This window comes from Trichoplusia ni, chromosome 20, assembly GCF_003590095.1.
Source record: "Trichoplusia ni isolate ovarian cell line Hi5 chromosome 20, tn1, whole genome shotgun sequence".
In the NCBI taxonomy this organism is placed as follows: domain Eukaryota; kingdom Metazoa; phylum Arthropoda; class Insecta; order Lepidoptera; family Noctuidae; genus Trichoplusia; species Trichoplusia ni.
This window is the reverse complement of record NC_039497.1, coordinates 7,256,323-7,273,644: the sequence shown is the minus strand read 5'-3', so window position 1 is coordinate 7,273,644 and position 17,322 is coordinate 7,256,323. Positions and strand designations below refer to the sequence as shown.

Genomic DNA, 17,322 nt, shown 5'->3' with positions numbered 1-17,322 from the left:
GTGGCTCGGTTAGTACCGAGCGCTATGATTCAGGCTGCCTTAAATCACTGAGACGCTGCGCACGATCAGCGCTAATTTCCATATTAATAAGCTACGATTCTTTCGTTATAATTGTTATACTTCCCTCCCCCCTTTGGGAGGAGTTCAGTTACTTACACCGAGAAACACATGAGAAGTTTATATCTATACTAATATATGAAACTGAAAAGTTTGTTTGTTGCGCTAATCTCAGGAACTGCTGGTTCAAATTGAATTTTTTTTTTTGTTTTCATTCATCGAAGAAGGTTTTAGGCTATAAATCATCACGCTGCGACTAATAGGAGCGAAGATGCAATGGAAAATGTGGAAAAAACAGGGTAAATATAAATCTAAACTTATATCTTCTAACCACGCGGACGAAGTCGCTGGCAACAGCTAGTCGATAAATATAAAATAACTTTTTAGACGATTCGAACAAAATTAGGATTACCCATCTACTATAATGTTATATCTAATATATTATAAAATTTAAAACTAAATACATTGCTAAAAAAAAAAAAAAACTAGATAATAAAATAGGTAAATGTATAATAACATAAAACAAAATTCTACCAAGTCGAATCTAATACTCATTATCACCACTGTCCAACTCGCTAGAATCTTCCTGCGATGTTGATTGAGATGGTAACGAAGGTGAAGTCCATGACAATTCGAATTTGTTTGGCAACACTTCGATGCCATTTTTTCCGTGTTGCCAATTCTGCTTCAGTAAATGGTTCATTTGCACTTCGCGACTCTAAAAGATTGTCTACGATGACTCTTCAAACGTTTTCTGGGTTCGCCGAACGAACTCCCGATGATGTTGAAGGGCACGGCTTATCGACACACACATCCGCATCCATCTAAACATTTTTATGTTTGATGAGACATTCATCCTTATTACACTTAGAAGATGTTCACTTTTCGGTTAATTTTGATGATGGGCTCGAAATTTTCATATTGAGTTTCATCAGTGAAACTTCAGAAGCATCTAGTAGATTATGTTGTACACGTAAATGATCAAAAATACGACTAGCAATTTAAGTTTTATTATGTTTTAAGCATTTATCGGAAAATTTCTATTTTGTCACAGCTATGACTCGTTCTGAAAGAAAGTAAATTACTTAATCTGCGGGCGGTTTCGGGAGCCAAAACTTACGTTAACTCCGTCTGAATGTTTGAATTATAACATACTGAAAAGTCTAGGTGGATATATTTGGATTATTTCAACATACTTCTAAACTCTAATTACGGCAAAAAATACAGACATGTATTCTTTTCAAAATAAAGTAAGTACATACCTTCACCAGTAGAATGCATCACAAGTAGAGGATTCGATCCCGGGATCCCGAAAACCGGGATCCCGGAATCCCGATCACATTTTAGTCCCGAAAATCTCGGGATTAAATCCAATGAATCCCGGGATTTTCGGGACTTAAACATTTTTTAAATAATTCATTAAAAATGTGCGTGAAACGAAACGCATTCGCGTCAAACTTTCATTTGACGTTAAACGTCAAAATTTGCCAGCCATCTTGTTTACACAGCTGATTTCGTTTGTTTCTGCTAACAAACGTTGTTGGATTAGGTACTTTACCTACCTATGTGTGTAAAATAGTGTAAAAATTACGCTTCAGATCGTGTAAGTATTGATATTTATATTGTTGATTAGTGATAAACCATTAATTTATTTCAAAAACAACAATGCACTAATGTGTATGGCTAAATATATATGAAAAACAGCGAATGTTTTTTCTGTTGATCTAAGAGGTTATGTTTATTTTGTACACATATTCAAATGTTCTTTTCTTATTGTTTTAGGTTTAAGAAGTAAACAATGTCACTTTCTAAGGAAAGTTTTTATGTCAAACATAAAAAAAATGAAGACGTTACGTCAGTGTGGAGTCATTTTTTTGTCGACAAAATGGGTAGCTCGGCAAAATGTAAGCGTTGTTCAGCTATTTTAAAAACCTTAGGAGGATCAACCAAAGGCCTACATACTCATCTATTTTCAAAACATTCCATAAAAATAGATTCTGCTAAGGCATCTTCCTCAACAAGTCAAAATAATGAAGGACCACCTGGACCACCTTCGAAAAGAAAAATTACCGACTATTTTGTTAAATCTGAATCTGATACTCTTGACGATGTTTTGGCCCGTATGACTGCGCTAGATGGTTTTCCTTTTAGCGTATTTGTGACATCAAAAGATTTAAGATCGTTACTGTTAGCAAAAGGGTACTCAGACTTACCTAAATCTGCTTCAACAATGCGCAACAGAGTACTAGACTATAATGTAAAGATAAAAAAACAAATAACAGCTGAACTATCTACATTGAAAAAAGAAGGACAACGATTTAGTCTAAGTTTTGACGAATGGACGTCTACGTCTAATAAGAGATACATGAATTTAAATATTCATTCAATAAACAAAAAGTGGAATTTGGGACTTATTCGAATTGATAAATCGCTGACCGCCGAAACTTGTGTTCATAATTAAAAAAAGCGGCTTTTGGATTTTCATATCTCATTAGATACAGATATTGTGGCAATAGTAACTGATGGTCCAAATGTAATGCTGAAGGTTGGAAAACTTGTTAATGCAGAACACCAAGTTTGTTTTGCACATGGTATTCATTTAGCCGTTTGTGATTTGTTGTATAAAAAGACACCTGTAAATGAGACTGCCACTACTGCCAGTGATGATTTTGATGACTCGGATGATGATGAAGAACTAGACTCAGGATTAGTAATTGAAACTGGAAACGGTCGAGATTTGACTTATGATGATCGCAATATTAATGAATTAATAAAGAAAGTTCGTAAAGTGGTTCTTATTTTCAAAAGAGCATCCTTGAAGAATGATACAATACTTCAAAAATATGTTAAAAAAGAACACGAACAAGAACAGAGAGCTTAATTTACTACTGGACTGTAACACGCGTTGGAACAGTCTCTTTACAATGCTGGAGCGATTTGATCTTTTAAAAACTAGCGTAAAAAAGGCACTTATTAACCTTAATAATCCTGTACCATTTGAAGAGTCAGATTTCCAACTCATTAGTGAGATAATCAAGGTATTGGCGCCCGTTAAATTATCTGTAGAAGCACTTTGTCGTTCTTATGCCAATTTGTGCACAGCGGATGCTACACTCAAGTTTCTTTTTCAAGAATTGCGTGACAATGACTCAATTTTGGCTTCTAAATTGAAGACACATTTATTGAACCGCTTGAAAGATCGTCGACGCAGTGAGTTAAGTGGAGTATTAAACTATTTACAAAATCCTCATACTGAGAAGACTGAGTTAGAAACTAATTGTGATTTAAAGGAGTTATTTTCAAGTCCAAGCAAGATGACTATAAAAAAACAGATTATTTTGTTAGCCGGAAAAATTGAAAATAGTGATAATGAAGAAAATGACATGAACATTGAACCCACGCAGACAACTAGTAAGACTGATTTAACATTAAAAGAAAAGCTTCAGAACGAAATAGAAAACAGTATGAAAATAATAAATCCTGAAGCATTTAAAGAAACTGATCTTTCTAAGATCATTAAACAAGAAATGAATCTTTTTGAGGCTAGTTCCACACGAGGTCATAATTTGGAGAAGGCTTATAAAAATTTATTGACGATTCCTCCAACTTCCATCGAGCCTGAACGCGCGTTTTCCGCTGCTTCATATTTGTGCAACAAATTAAGAAGCATGCTTTCGGATGAGACGTTGGATGCGTTGTTATTTCTTAGATTTTATTTTCGTGGCTTAAATAAGTAAATTATAGTTCCTGGTCTATTTTATTTAAAATATTAGTAGTCCTACTAACATTGATCTCTTTTGACAAATATTAGAAGTTGTTTTTTTTAAGTTTATTGTAAAATATAAAATAAACAAACTAGGCAATAATTTTTATAAGGGCCTAGTTTGTTAATTTTATTAGAAGAAATAATAATTTTGTTTTGTTTTTGAAGATTTAAGTAAAGATTTAAAATAAAAGGTTGATTTTGATATGTTTACTTCTTTTTAATTGCTACCGTTTTCTTTACCAATAAAATCCCGGGACTATCCCGGGATCCCGGTAGTAACAGTCGATAATCCCGAAATCCCGGGACTAGAAAAATCGATCGGGATCGAATCCTCTAATCACAAGAAAATAGTTTCACTTTAATATCTATTATTTGAGAAGGTGTCATGCTAAACATTCAACTTATTTACAAATGAAAATCGCGCTTCCTATATAGTCAAAATCAGCGCTGTCATGAATTATATGTATCACGCTAGCTTGCACTAGACGAATCACTGTGCAGCGGTTCAGGTTAATTCAGTAAGAGTCTGACACTACCCCCGAGGGAGTGGATGTCCGTGAGGATTACCCCGCCTTAAAACAGGGGGGGGGGGCGAGAGAAGTATAAATATTTGCGGCACTTGCCTGGTAGTAGGCTTGCCGGCAGGTAGGTAGGTAGGTCCAAATAAAGCAAATCTTGGTAGGAAGAAAATTTACTTTATTTCGGCCAACTTCCGTTGCCCCAATCACACCCAGATCAGGAGGTCGTAGGAGAAACACTGGGAACACTTGCCTGAACCGTGGGTAGCTCTGGCGGCGGCCTTGCTCCTTCCCAGGTACGCTTCAGGTAGTCCGGACAGGATCCGGTCGTCTTCCACTCGCCGCAAGGTAGTAAAATGTCGCGAAGCGAGGGTCCAAGGTAGAACATAAATCCTGGAAGCGCAGACACAAGGCAAGCGTTAACAGAGCTCGGACCACGTAGCCGGGTCCAAAGGTCACAGTGTCCCAGCAACAAAAGAAAAAAGGAACAGCTGATTTTAGCTAGAATGTTAAGCAAAGAGAGAACACCTTACAATAGAAACACTATCAAGCAATGCATGGAAACTTACCCCAGCGGGATTTCCGATTCGGATTTGTTTTTTAGAACAACCACGTATTAATTAGGCACGATGTTACGGTATCTGAGAGCGTGTGACACACAGCCGTCACGTCTGATGCACTTAAGTCGTCTGCCGTTTGCATTTAACGAATGTGCCCGAGCGGAGCCGAAGAGTGGCGAGCGGCGCGACCGGTTTTTAACTTGTTTAGAGATGCGCAGGCGCAATAGATGCGCGGACCTTTGCGTAAACAATTAATATTGGGTTCCGTAGTATATTTATGACAAGTTAATTATATTACTATGTAGTTGAAATTTATAAGTGATAGATTTGTGTTTCTTTTAGTTTAATTAGGGCGTTTTAATAATTTTAGAGTTAAGTTTTATAATGATTCTATTGTAATTATTTGTAGTTTTATAATTTCTAACCTATTCTTAGAGCTAGCAAGGTACAACGTTACAGTACCCCGCCGCGAAGTGAAGGATTTTCCGTACTTAGAATAGAAAATCCGCTATCACTACCAACTGCAAACCTACTAATACGTTCAGGCTAACATTCATACTTCACGCTTACATACTAGGTATCACACCGTCTTTAGCCTTTTAGTTTATGACTTGAGACTCTAACAAACAGAGTAACAATTATATAGTATCAATTGTTCTCGTTAGTAAGTTTGTATGTAAAAACGGATATAATGTTTAATACATAAGTTAAGTAGATAAGATGTTACTATTAAGACTAGGTTAGATATATTAGTTTATTTCATAATTTGTAATTTAGTTATTTTAGATTTATTTATTTATAGTTACTAAGTTTTATAATTTGTAATTTTAATATCTTTGATATGCCAGGAGCCTAGTGGTTTTCCAGACATATCAGCTAACTCGTAGACAAGAGGAGATTTTTACCAATTATTTTACATTTTATAAATTTCGGTGCTAACTTTTTATCGAAATATTTGTCCTTGTCACTAAGGTAAAACGTCTTTCTCCACACTATATCACCAATGTTAAATTCAGCCGGTTTCCGGCGTAAATTATAATGTTGACTATTACGACTGTGAGCTTGTAGAAGTGGTGACTGAACTTTATTAAAGATAGAAGATAGGATACCTATGTTCTCCGCGTAGGAATCGCGAGGTTGGAAAATTAAATCATCTTCAGTATCAGTGTCGATATAATTCAAGTCCGTATACCAGAAATGAAGGAGTGTAGCCAGTAATTTCATTTACGGAACAATTCACAGCGAATTGTATTTTAGGTACTAGTAGATCCCAGATGCGATGATCGTTAGAGATGAACGTGGAAATGGCAGTCATTATCGTTTTGTTATAACGTTCAACTGTGTTTACTTGTGGTGAATATTTAGGTGTAAAATGCAACTTAGGGACTTTATATTTCTCAAGCATATGTTTAAGCGTGGTACTTATGAATTGTTTACCATTATCCAAAATCACAGTGGAAGGGATGCCATGTATTAGGAATACATGCTCTAGTATTTTGGTAATAATTTCAGCGGTAGCGCGCTTGATTGGAAATAGTAAGCAATACTTATTAAAACAACAAGTGACAACTAGAATAAAGGTGTTTAGTTTCTTGGTAGGGGGTAGGGGTCCTACTAGGTTGACGCTAATAACTATGAAAGGTCTAGTGCAAGGTTTAGGTCTACCCATTTCACCTAGGATCGCGTGATTTTGGTGTTTATGCGCGACGCAAGTATCGCAAGAAGTGACCGCTTTTACAATGTCTGCATGCATGCCTGGCCAGAAATAACTGAGACTTAAACGTTTAAAAGTTTTAAAAATTCCGAAATGACCCGCTGTTGGGTTCGAGTGGTTTTCGAGCACAATATCTTGTCTCGACTCAGCAGGAATCACTTCTTTCCACTCGAACTCTTTATGTAAAGGGTTATTACTTTTTGAATAACGGAATAAACGATTGTTTTTAACTAGGTAATTAGGAAATGATGTAGGGGAATTTTGACAACCATTAAATATATTTAACACTTTCGCGGACACAACGAAATAATACGTCATGACTTGAGACTTAGATACGGCACAACGTATGATAACGTTCAAAAACAGAATATTATATACGGCAGAGCGTTGATATCCGATCAATTATAATACAAAAAAAACGTTATATGGTACCTTGTGTCACAACATATCGAAAGCTCAAAACTTTTACTGTCACGTGAACTTTGTTTTTAATCGTTTCCAAACTGTGCGTTTGACTATACGTCACGATACTACAAACACACGCACACCGTGTATATACGCCCTCCCCGCCTCACCGCGTCTCAACACTCAGTGCGGCTGTGTCACGGGAGCAGAGTGCGCGCGTTCCATCTGCGCGGGAGCGGCGATTCGTAATATTTGCCGGCAAATAAACACCGTAAGTACATAATATATAATAATAATATTAATATTAGTTTTTTTTATATTTTTAGAGAGCAGAAGTGGTATTTGTTAAAAAAAAACAAATGGGGAGGTAGTTACTTCTCTGCACATTTATTAATTTACAGAAATAAGTAAAAAACACTTAAACGAATTACATAAGGAACAAGAATTAACTAATCACATAAGACACACTAAAATAAGGCAATTAACACAACTATAAAAGAATACAGGCCTGACGACGCTTGGACAGTGTTACCGCTCCGAGTGACGACTGACAAATGGGCCGTGCGCGCGTCGGCCCGCTTCTTTTATACTTGTGCTAAGTCGATATGTTGGTCTTCCCTAACACGGCCTCTCCTGACGTCGAGTCGTCCTCGACTCGTCTGTCTCAGGGTTCGTTGTTGATGAGATTGTCCTGGGGTGCGGGGACGGCTGCGTCATCCAAGTCCGGCATGGATAGTCCAACTGGTACACGATCGTGGTTGCTAGCCTGACCTGGATTGTCATCAGAGTCGTTGATTTCGTCATCAGGAAAGTTACAAGCTTTGTTATTCTCACGTAGAGACCTTTAAGATGATTTGAATTGACTTGAATAAACAAATACATGAATGTAAGAGAGTCAGCGTCCCAACCATCTCACATACATGCAGTATACTTAACCACAGCTACTAGTGTTATGGGAGGTGGCTAGCGCCAACGGTGGACGACATACGCTATTGTTGATGAACACACCTCATTGTTGGGCGACACACGCCAGAGGACACACCTCATTGTTGGGCGACAAACGCCAGAGGACACACCTCATTAAAGTTGGAGGACACACCTCATTGTTGGGCGACAAACGCCGGAGTCATTAAAGTTGGAGGACACACCTCGATCTCAGTGATACGCGCCAGCGCCGGGTACATGTCTACAACAGAACTTAACAACGTTAACGTTACGTTACGAAGTTACTTACTCTCGAAAAAGGAAGCACAAGTGTCAGGGCACCATTCTCCCTTCCACGGTACCATGTGCTGAGCAGTTGCCTGCGTGGTCTTTCCACGGCTTCCACCGAGCAACTGGAGCTCGTATCGGCCGTTGGGCAGAACTCTGGTAACCCTACATGGTCCTCGCATTCCTGAGTCTAATTTACCCGTCGACTGCGAGTACTTAATAACAAAGGCTAGATCGTCGCCTTTATATTCACGTGGCGGACGTCTGGAACTATTCACTGTTTTGTCCTGTTGCTCTTGGTTTTTCTTAAGTAATTCACTGGCGCGATTTCTTCTGATCTCCCGTAGAGCTTCTCGATTAGTTTCTGGCGTATTTGTAGCCAGGTCGCGTACCAGGGAACGTATGATGGGGGTAGTGGCGTCAGTACCGACCATCAGCTTGATGGCAGAAGTCTGCGTCGTCTTCTGCTTGGTGATATTAAGCACCAACTGTAGTCTCCAAAGTGTATCGGACCAGGAGGCGTTTTTATGCCCTACTTCGATGCGGAGCATATTAAGTACGGTTCTTATGTAGCGCTCCACCTGTCCATTCGAGCAGTGCATCTCAGAGGTGACGTAATGCAACTCGGAGCCGAGTTCAGTTATCCACTCGACGAAGTCTGTGGACTCAAACATCCTACCTCTATCAGTGACTAACATTTTGGGGACGCCAAACAAGGAGATAGCGGTGGTCATCACACGTTTTAACTCGTTGGTGTCCTGGCGGTAAATCGGATAGAGGAGGCAAAATTTTGTAAATGCGTCAACTAGTACTAGGACGAACTTGAAACCCTGTGACTCAGGTAATGGTCCAAGGGCATGTACATGTACGGTGTCGAATGGAACATCAGGCTTGGGCCAGGACGATATGTTCTGTAGTGGGGCTCGAGGGACGCGCTTTTTAGAGATACACACTAAACAGTGGGAAATATACTTGGAGACAAATTGGCGGAGTCCAGGGAACCAAAAATGTTTTAAGATCAGGTCCACGGCTTTATCGCGATCAATGTGTTCGTGTTCGTCATGGAAGATCCTGAGCAAGCTTAGGCGATGACCCTTAGGTATAAAACAAAGCAATCGTGGTTCCTCACCGACAGGAGTATACTTATAGTACAGAAGGTCACCTTTTACAGTGTAGCGGGTAGCTTCTAGTTGTCCCTCTGAGACTTTCTGAATCAAATCTCTCGTCTCGTTATCTGCTGCCTGTGCTATTTGCGCCCAGTTCCGAGGTCTCGAAATTTGGTTAACCGAGACAACTGGGTTCCGACTGAGGTAATCAGCGTGTGGTAGTAAGACACCTTTCCTGTATTCGATGGAGAAGTTAAAATCTTGTAAGTAGATCCACCAACGAGCGACACGAGGAAGCAGATCCTTCTTACGTTCGGTCGACTTGAGTGCATTGCAATCTGTAACGACCTTGAATTGCAAACCAATTAGATAATGGCGAAAGTGTTGGAGAGCTTTTACAACCGCTAACGTTTCTAACTCGTAACTGTGATATCTACTTTCTGCGCCCTCTGTAACTTTACTATAATATGCTACTACACGTCTCCCACCGTCTGCATGAGTTTGCAAGAGTACAGCTCCGTAGCCCGCAGAGCTTGCATCGGTGTGAACCTCGGTGGGAAGTTCGGGTTTAAATATCGAGAGAACAGGTTCATTAGTTAGACATCGTATCAAATCTTGGCGAACCTGTTCCTGCTCTGGGCCCCACCGAAATTCCACACCTTTTCTTGTTAAATGGGCAATACATGCAGTCTTCGTGGCGTAACCCTTGATGTATTTGCGGAAGTAACCGGCTAATCCTAATAATTGTCGGACCTGTCTGACGTTACTGGGTGCTGCTGAATTTTTTAAAGCTTCAATTTTTCGCAAGCTCGGCCGCACCTGACCAAAACTAACCATTCGCGGATACTGCCCGATCTACCTCCTCGCACCACACGTCAATATCGTGTATGGTTGGGTCGAAATTTGACACATAGTAGCTACGAGATTTAATAGGTTGTAACGATTTAATGGCGTCCGCAAGCATGGACATAGCTGACGGGGTATCTGAACCGCGAACCGTTGGATCGGGGGTACGAATAGTCGTTGAAAAACCCTCAGAGTTATCCACGCGAGCTCGTTGCGGAACAGTGCCCAAGTCCGCCGTACTACTAGGACGTGGAGTGACCTCATGAACAGGATTCTCAACGTTATTTGCGCTTTGATTAACACTCTGCAGCGGGTTATTGAGAATACCTGCGCGTTCAATAACGTCAAGTCTCATCATGATGCCAGTTAGGGTGCTTTGAAAAGTGTTATCGTTGTCACGAGATGGGTGTCTAGGACGCGAACGTGTTAACTTCGACTTAGATCGAGAACGGTGACGGTCACGATTATCATAACGATGGTAGAACGAACTATCCTTCGAATCACTACGTTCGCGACGAGATTTAAGTCTTGACTTGCGAGTAGGACGCGGGGTATGCACAGAGTCATCGCTCATGGATCTTTCACGCGAGTTTTGCGAACGACTGCGTGACCTACTTCGCGATTGACCGCGATGAGACTGCCTAGGCATGTTTAGCACTCACCTGTACGCACAAAGAAAACACAGAACAAACCAGCACACACCAACACATGTTATCACAAGGAAATTTGAAAAGTGATTGTCAATTCTTGTTCCTTGGTCTATTACGAAATGTGAGCAATGAAGTTCTTTATCCCACTTCTGATTTTAGAGAGCAGAAGTGGTATTTGTTAAAAAAAAAACAAATGGGGAGGTAGTTACTTCTCTGCACATTTATTAATTTACAGAAATAAGTAAACAACACTTAAACTAATTACATAAGGAACAAGAATTAACTAATCACATAAGACACACTAAAATAAGGCAATTAACACAACTATAAAAGAATACAGGCCTGACGACGCTTGGACTGTGTTACCGCTCCGAGTGACGACTGACAAATGGGCCGCGCGCGCGTCGGCCCGCTTCTTTTATACTTGTGCTAAGTCGATATGTTGGTCTTCCCTAACAATATATATTTAAAAATGTAATTTTTATGTTTTAAGGTTTAAATAAAGGAAATATGTAATAATGATATCTATTTCAGACTTATTTCATAATAGTCCATAGTCATATTATATATAATATAATATAAATAGATAACTATAATTATATATAATATATAATGCTATTATATTATTATTATTAAGTGGTAAATGAATTTTATTATAACCATATTGTGTGTAAATAGTATTTTATGATTTATTTTGTTTGTTTTAGATGGATAAACGCAAGAGAAGCCTAATGAAAATATTTGAAGATTCCGATGACTCTACCGAGGCGGACCCATTCCAGGATCGTGATGGCGACTTTGGATCTGACAAAGATTTTGACCCTCAAGGAGATACAACAGGTAGTGAGAGCTCTCGTATTTTTTACCGCCAGAAATCGTCTAAACCCGCACCTAAACACCATTCAAAATCTATTGGGATCTCAACTAGACAACCTAACACCAATTGTAGTTCTGACTCAAGTGATGATGATAGCGATACACCATCAACTAAAAGTGACTGTACCCAACGTTCTATGGACACGCCATCACCACAAACTACTACCCAATCACGTATTCAAGAGGCAGATATAGAGAATGACTCGAGTTCGTCCGACGAAATTTTCCCCCTAGCCAAACGATTAAAACTATTTAAAGCTTCAACAGTAACTGACAGCCAGAATGAGATTCAAGAAATACCAGGATGCTCTGCTGCACAAAATCTGCTCCAACCCACGTCTGTTGAAACTGCTTCAGAAAACCTACTCCCGGCTACCACTAACGCTCCTAAGAATGACACTTTGTCAACACTGTCACTAATTGACAGTGTCATTGCTGAAAATTTAGATAATGAGGGAGATTTAAGGTCTCTTGATAAACTACCACCTTTATTCGATTCCTCTCAAAATGGGTCATTGGATATATCCAATTTAATATTGACTTCTCATGACGTGGTGGAAAACAGCCAACATGGAGGAGTGCTAGTAGAGCGTAGGTTGTCAGGTGAACTACCAACATCATCCAACGTATTAGAAAACTGGTCAAAAGGACAATCTCATTCCCCTGAGACAACTACTAACGAACAAGATTGGGTATAAACGATAACAACCATACCAGACTTTAATTTTGACACTGATTCTGTGGGGATGAAGTTTACTTTAGACGATAACACAACCGTGTTTGATATATTTAATCATTTGTTTCCCCCCATTATTATGGATTATTTAGTAGATTGCACTAATGCATATGGCGCCAATATGTGTCAAAGTAATAAACCTAAAACCAGATACAGTCGATCATATTCATTTAAGCCTACAGATCGTACCGAGATGCTGAAATTCTTAGGATTATGCCTGCTAAGCGGTCAAGTTAACGTACCCGAAAAGCGAAAATTGTTTACATTATCGGACAGTTTATACTATCACCCCATATTTGTATCTACAGTGTCAGGCCGTAGATTTGAGCAACTGTTAAGATGTCTATATACAGCCCCTTTAAGTGCTAAAGGCAAAGACAAAATAGTTGAGTTTATGGATGCTATTACGAGGAATTTTCAGGCATGTTACTCACCAGAAAAAGAGTTATCACTAGATGAGTCGCTTTTGTTATTTAGAGGGCGTTTATCGTTTAGACAATATATAAAATAAAAAAAAGCAAGATATGGTATAAAGTTCTATGAATTGACGGAAGCTAATGGCTATGTTTTAAATATAATAATGTATACTGGTAAAGATGACTCTACGGAAGAAGGTAAAAAAACCGAAAAGACTGTGTTAAAACTAATGAAACCATATATTCTGAAAGGTCATGAACTGTTCATGGATAACTATTACAATTCATATGGTTTATCACAAAAATTGCTGGACCTTAAGACGCACACAAATGGAACCCTCAGAACAAACCGAAAAGAAAACCCAAAGGAGGTCATGAAAAAAAAATTCAAGAAGGGAGAACACGTATGGGTGCGGAAAAATAATGTCTATGTTTCAAAGTGGGTTGATAAGCGAACTGTAACTATGATTACTACAAGGGATCATCCAAAATTGGTTAACATTGCCAATAGACGAGGACAATTAAAGCGAAAACCGGTAGAAGTGGTCTCTTACAACCAATTTATGTCTGGCATCGACCGTGCTGATCAGATGGTATCATATTACTCGTCTCCACGAAAATGTTTGATTTAGTAGTATGGAACAGTTTTTATTTATACAGAAAGTACAAAATGAATAACAGCAAGAAATATGATTTTTTAAATTTTAGAGAGGAATTAATAAGAAAATTATTTGGCATTAGTCCTGCCCATAAACCTGATTTTTTGGTAAAGCATTCCAGGAACGATAATAGAACAGTAGACCGAACAGCATATCCAGGACCTTCCTCCCCATACCTTCATGATAGTAGCGGTGGACATTGGCCTGAAAAGATTCCGCTTCCTCCTGGTTCTAAAAAGACTTCAAACTATCTAAAATGCAAAATGTGTGCAAAGAATAAACGTCGAAAAGAAACAGGTTTAAGATGTAAGGGTTGCAAAGAAAAACCACCACTTTGTGCATTGTGCTTTGAAGATTGGCATAAGACTGATTTAATTACAAGTTCCTAAACTTAAGACTAAGAATTATTTTGTTGATTTCTTTTTTTTTATATATGCAGCAATTGCAATTTTTGTTTTAATATAATTACTTATTATGAAAGTTTATGTTAGTTGATTAAGTATATAATAAATATGATGGTTGTGATTAGGTGTATAATTAGAGTTTACGATTTCTAAGACTGATTATGGCTATTAAACTATTAAAATTCTGATTTACGTACAACCCCTGTGTGTGTGTTTTTTTTTAAATAGACTATAACGTGGCATAACTAAAGTGACGTTGAGTTACGTTGTGCCACGTTCATCACATAATTGACCCATGCGATATGACAAAACGTGTAGTCACGTTGGACGTAGATCAACGTTGTGATTTGGCTACTCTATTTGGCCGTTTATGATATGACAAAACGTACATACACGTCAAACGTCGATAAACGTTGTGACCATATCACACATTAGAGGAACACCGGAAGTGACAGAACGTTATTGGACGTTCGATGTATAATGACGTTGTGACGCTACTACTAGTCATCTATGATATACGTCTTGCCAGAACGTACGGATACGTTGACGTGATAACACGGTTGTATCATATTGTCTTATAAACATCTAATTACATAGAACAAAACGTCATTAAACGCCAAATATATTTCTATGGCAATTTATTGTGTCATTCTGGAAAACAATATAAACTGAGACTGTCCGCGAACGTGTTAAGTACCATTGATCATTAGTATTAAGTAGAATGTTATTAGAATTTATAGCCGAAATTTTACATGAACGTGACAATGCATCAGGGATAACATTATCAACGCCAGGCCTGTGTTTAATATCAAAATTAAAGGCTGATAGACGGACACCCCAGCGAGCTAACCGTCCAGTTGGGTTACTTAGATTTAGGAACCATTTGAGGTCTGAATGGTCAGTGTAGACGATAAACTTCATGCCATTATCGAGATAGCATCTCCAGTGTTCCAAAGCTGTTAAAACAGCCAAAGCTTCACGCTCCGTAATGCTATAGTTCTTTTCAGGTCCAGTCAAGGTTCTACTGTAGTAGGCAATAGTGTGCTCAACTCCTTCTGTGATTTGGGTTAGCATTCCTCCAACACCATAATCGCTAGCGTCTGTATGCACTTGAAAGGGAAGATTAAAATTGGGGCAAGATAGAATAGGGGCAGAAATTAATAGTTCTCTTAATTTATTAAAGGGCTCCTCGGCTTGGGTAGTCCAAGAAAAGGGATTATTTTTTTATTTGTAGAAGTTAACTTATTTAAAGGACCAGCAATTGGGCTAAAGTGAGGGACAAACTTCCGGTACCACGAAGCTATACCTAGAAATCGCTTAACTTCTTTTTTATTTGTAGGTCTAGGGTAGTTGACAAATAGTCTCAATTTTTGAAGGATCAACATGAAGACCTTTAGAGTTGATTACATAGCCGAGGTATTTAAGTTCATTACGAAAAAAAACAGATTTCTCAAAGTTAATAGTTAAATTAGCCATTTTTAGTTTTTTATGAACTTTCAGAAGTAGAGAAATATGTATACAATATCATCTATGTAAACAAATACGGAGTTTTCAAATTCAGGTCCATAGAATAAGGTATCAACTAGTCTTTGTTGTGTAGCCGGTGAATTTGTCAACCCGTAAGGCATAGTGATAAATCTGAAGGTACCACGATGCGGAATGTAGAACGCAGTTTTGTTACGGTCAGCTTCAGAAATTGGAATCTGCCAAAAAGCTTTAGATAGATCTATACTACTTAGGTATTTAGCATTTTTCAGATTGTCTAGAATCTCAGATATGTAGGGTAATTTGTAGGCGTCCTTTTTAGTCACCGAGTTTAGTTTCCTGGTATCTAGAGAGAACCTAAGCTTGCCATCTTTTTTAGGTACGTATAAGTAAGACAGGGGAAGACCAAGGACTCACATTCTTCAACCACACCTAGTGCTAGCATTTCATCCAGTTCTTCAGATAAAATACGTTGCTTCTCGACACTCCGGTCGTGAGCCCCGCTGCTTTCGGTCGTGTTTAACCCAAACTACTATCGGCTTCTAATAGAAAACCAGTGTTTCTCAAAGTTTTTCCCTTCGTATCTGCTATTCAGTCATTACATTACAAAATGGAAAAGTGTGGTGTATGCAGTGAAAATTTGTCGGAAGGTGCTCATTGCGCAACATGCGAGCAATGGTTGCATTACCAATGTGCAGGAGTCACCAAGTCGGGCTACCAGAGGCTCTCCAAGGACAAAAAACTCAATTGGCGTTGTGTGAAGTGTAAACCAACAGAGACTGCACATCCACCAATCTCTCCTAGACCTGAATCCGAATCGGACCCCACGGGCACCGAAGCTGTCCTGACTGAGATACGTGCCCTGTCAGCAAAATTTGCACCATTGGAAGGACTAAAAGAGGAGGTTTTAGCCCTGAAAAAAGAATTTCTGGACTTTAAATCTTCTATGAATTCGCAATTCTCCGACGTCGTCAATGAATTCAGATCGAAAATTAATGACATGGAGCAGCGCATTAATCTTATGGAAAAAGTCCAATGTCAAGTTGATCAACTCCAGGTGCGAATAGATAAACTAGAGGAAGATTCGAATAGGAATGAACAATGGCTTCGCATGAACAACATCGAGTTAAAGGGAGTTCCACAGTCTAACAATGAAAACCTTTTTGATATTGTGACCAAGATCGGAGCTAGAATTAATTATCCGGTATCAAAAAATCTAATTAACTTTATATCTAGAGTTCCATCTCAACAAAAAGAACACATCAAACCTATAATAGTAGGTTTCTGTAACAGATATATAAAAGAAAACTTCGTAGCTGCGGCCCGATATGAACTGAAGACATCCCCACTCACGGTCAGTCAATTAGGGCTGTCCGGTAATCAAAAAATATTTATAAATGACCACCTAACCCCAAAAAATAAAAGTCTTTTGTCAAAAGCAAAGAAGACGGCGGCTGAAATGAATTTTCAGTATGTGTGGGTCAAACACGCAAAGATCCACGTAAGAAAATCGGATACCACCCCAGTGATCATGGTCAAATCAGAAAAGGATCTAACAAAAATAGTGTAATTTTTAAATATTTACATAACATTCACTTAGTTGTATCGTATAATGTGTATTCATTAATTGTTTGTTATCTTCAGTTTGAGAACCACTTACCGCGGAGTGCTAATCGTGTTTTCCAATTGACGCTGTGTATTGTCATAGTGTGTCAATGCAATATTCTAAAGTTTAGTTTAGTTTTTTCTTTAATATTAATCTGGCCCATTACATTATCAACATAAATGCGTTCACAATAAGGTCCTTTTTCCTACACCGCTCATTAACGCTTATTACTAAATATTGCTGGTCACCGTCGACATACTCATTTGTCGGTCAGTGTGTATTGCTGTGCCTACTAATCTCTTCTGT

At 38.6% G+C, this 17,322-nt stretch overlaps 3 protein-coding genes across 3 annotated transcripts; all 3 read left to right on the top strand.

The window, feature by feature from the left end:
- The first annotated feature begins 525 nt into the window (after nucleotides 1–525).
- LOC113503745 lies at nucleotides 526–5,679 on the top strand. The gene is made up of 2 exons (XM_026885828.1): nucleotides 526–1,660; nucleotides 1,840–5,679. Exon 2 carries the CDS (start codon nucleotides 2,880–2,882, stop codon nucleotides 3,792–3,794), a length of 915 nt encoding a protein of 304 aa, XP_026741629.1. The 5' UTR covers nucleotides 526–1,660; nucleotides 1,840–2,879; the 3' UTR covers nucleotides 3,795–5,679.
- A 16-nt stretch (nucleotides 5,680–5,695) lies between these two features.
- On the top strand, nucleotides 5,696–13,976 carry LOC113503746 (serine-aspartate repeat-containing protein C-like). Its single transcript, XM_026885829.1, has 2 exons — nucleotides 5,696–7,291; nucleotides 11,542–13,976. The coding sequence occupies exon 2, from the start codon at nucleotides 11,542–11,544 to the stop codon at nucleotides 12,406–12,408; it is 867 nt and encodes a 288-aa protein (XP_026741630.1). The 5' UTR covers nucleotides 5,696–7,291; the 3' UTR covers nucleotides 12,409–13,976.
- A 2,044-nt stretch (nucleotides 13,977–16,020) lies between these two features.
- LOC113503981 lies at nucleotides 16,021–16,980 on the top strand. Its single transcript, XM_026886123.1, has one exon. The coding sequence runs from the start codon at nucleotides 16,021–16,023 to the stop codon at nucleotides 16,978–16,980; it is 960 nt and encodes a 319-aa protein (XP_026741924.1).
- Nucleotides 16,981–17,322: the final 342 nt, after the last annotated feature.

Bases quoted from the DNA above. Each gene is read 5' to 3' on its own strand.
- LOC113503746 (XM_026885829.1), top strand. From the start codon at position 11,542: ATGGATAAACGCAAGAGAAGCCTAATGAAAATATTTGAAGATTCCGAT.
- LOC113503745 (XM_026885828.1), top strand. From the start codon at position 2,880: ATGATACAATACTTCAAAAATATGTTAAAAAAGAACACGAACAAGAAC.
- LOC113503981 (XM_026886123.1), top strand. From the start codon at position 16,021: ATGGAAAAGTGTGGTGTATGCAGTGAAAATTTGTCGGAAGGTGCTCAT.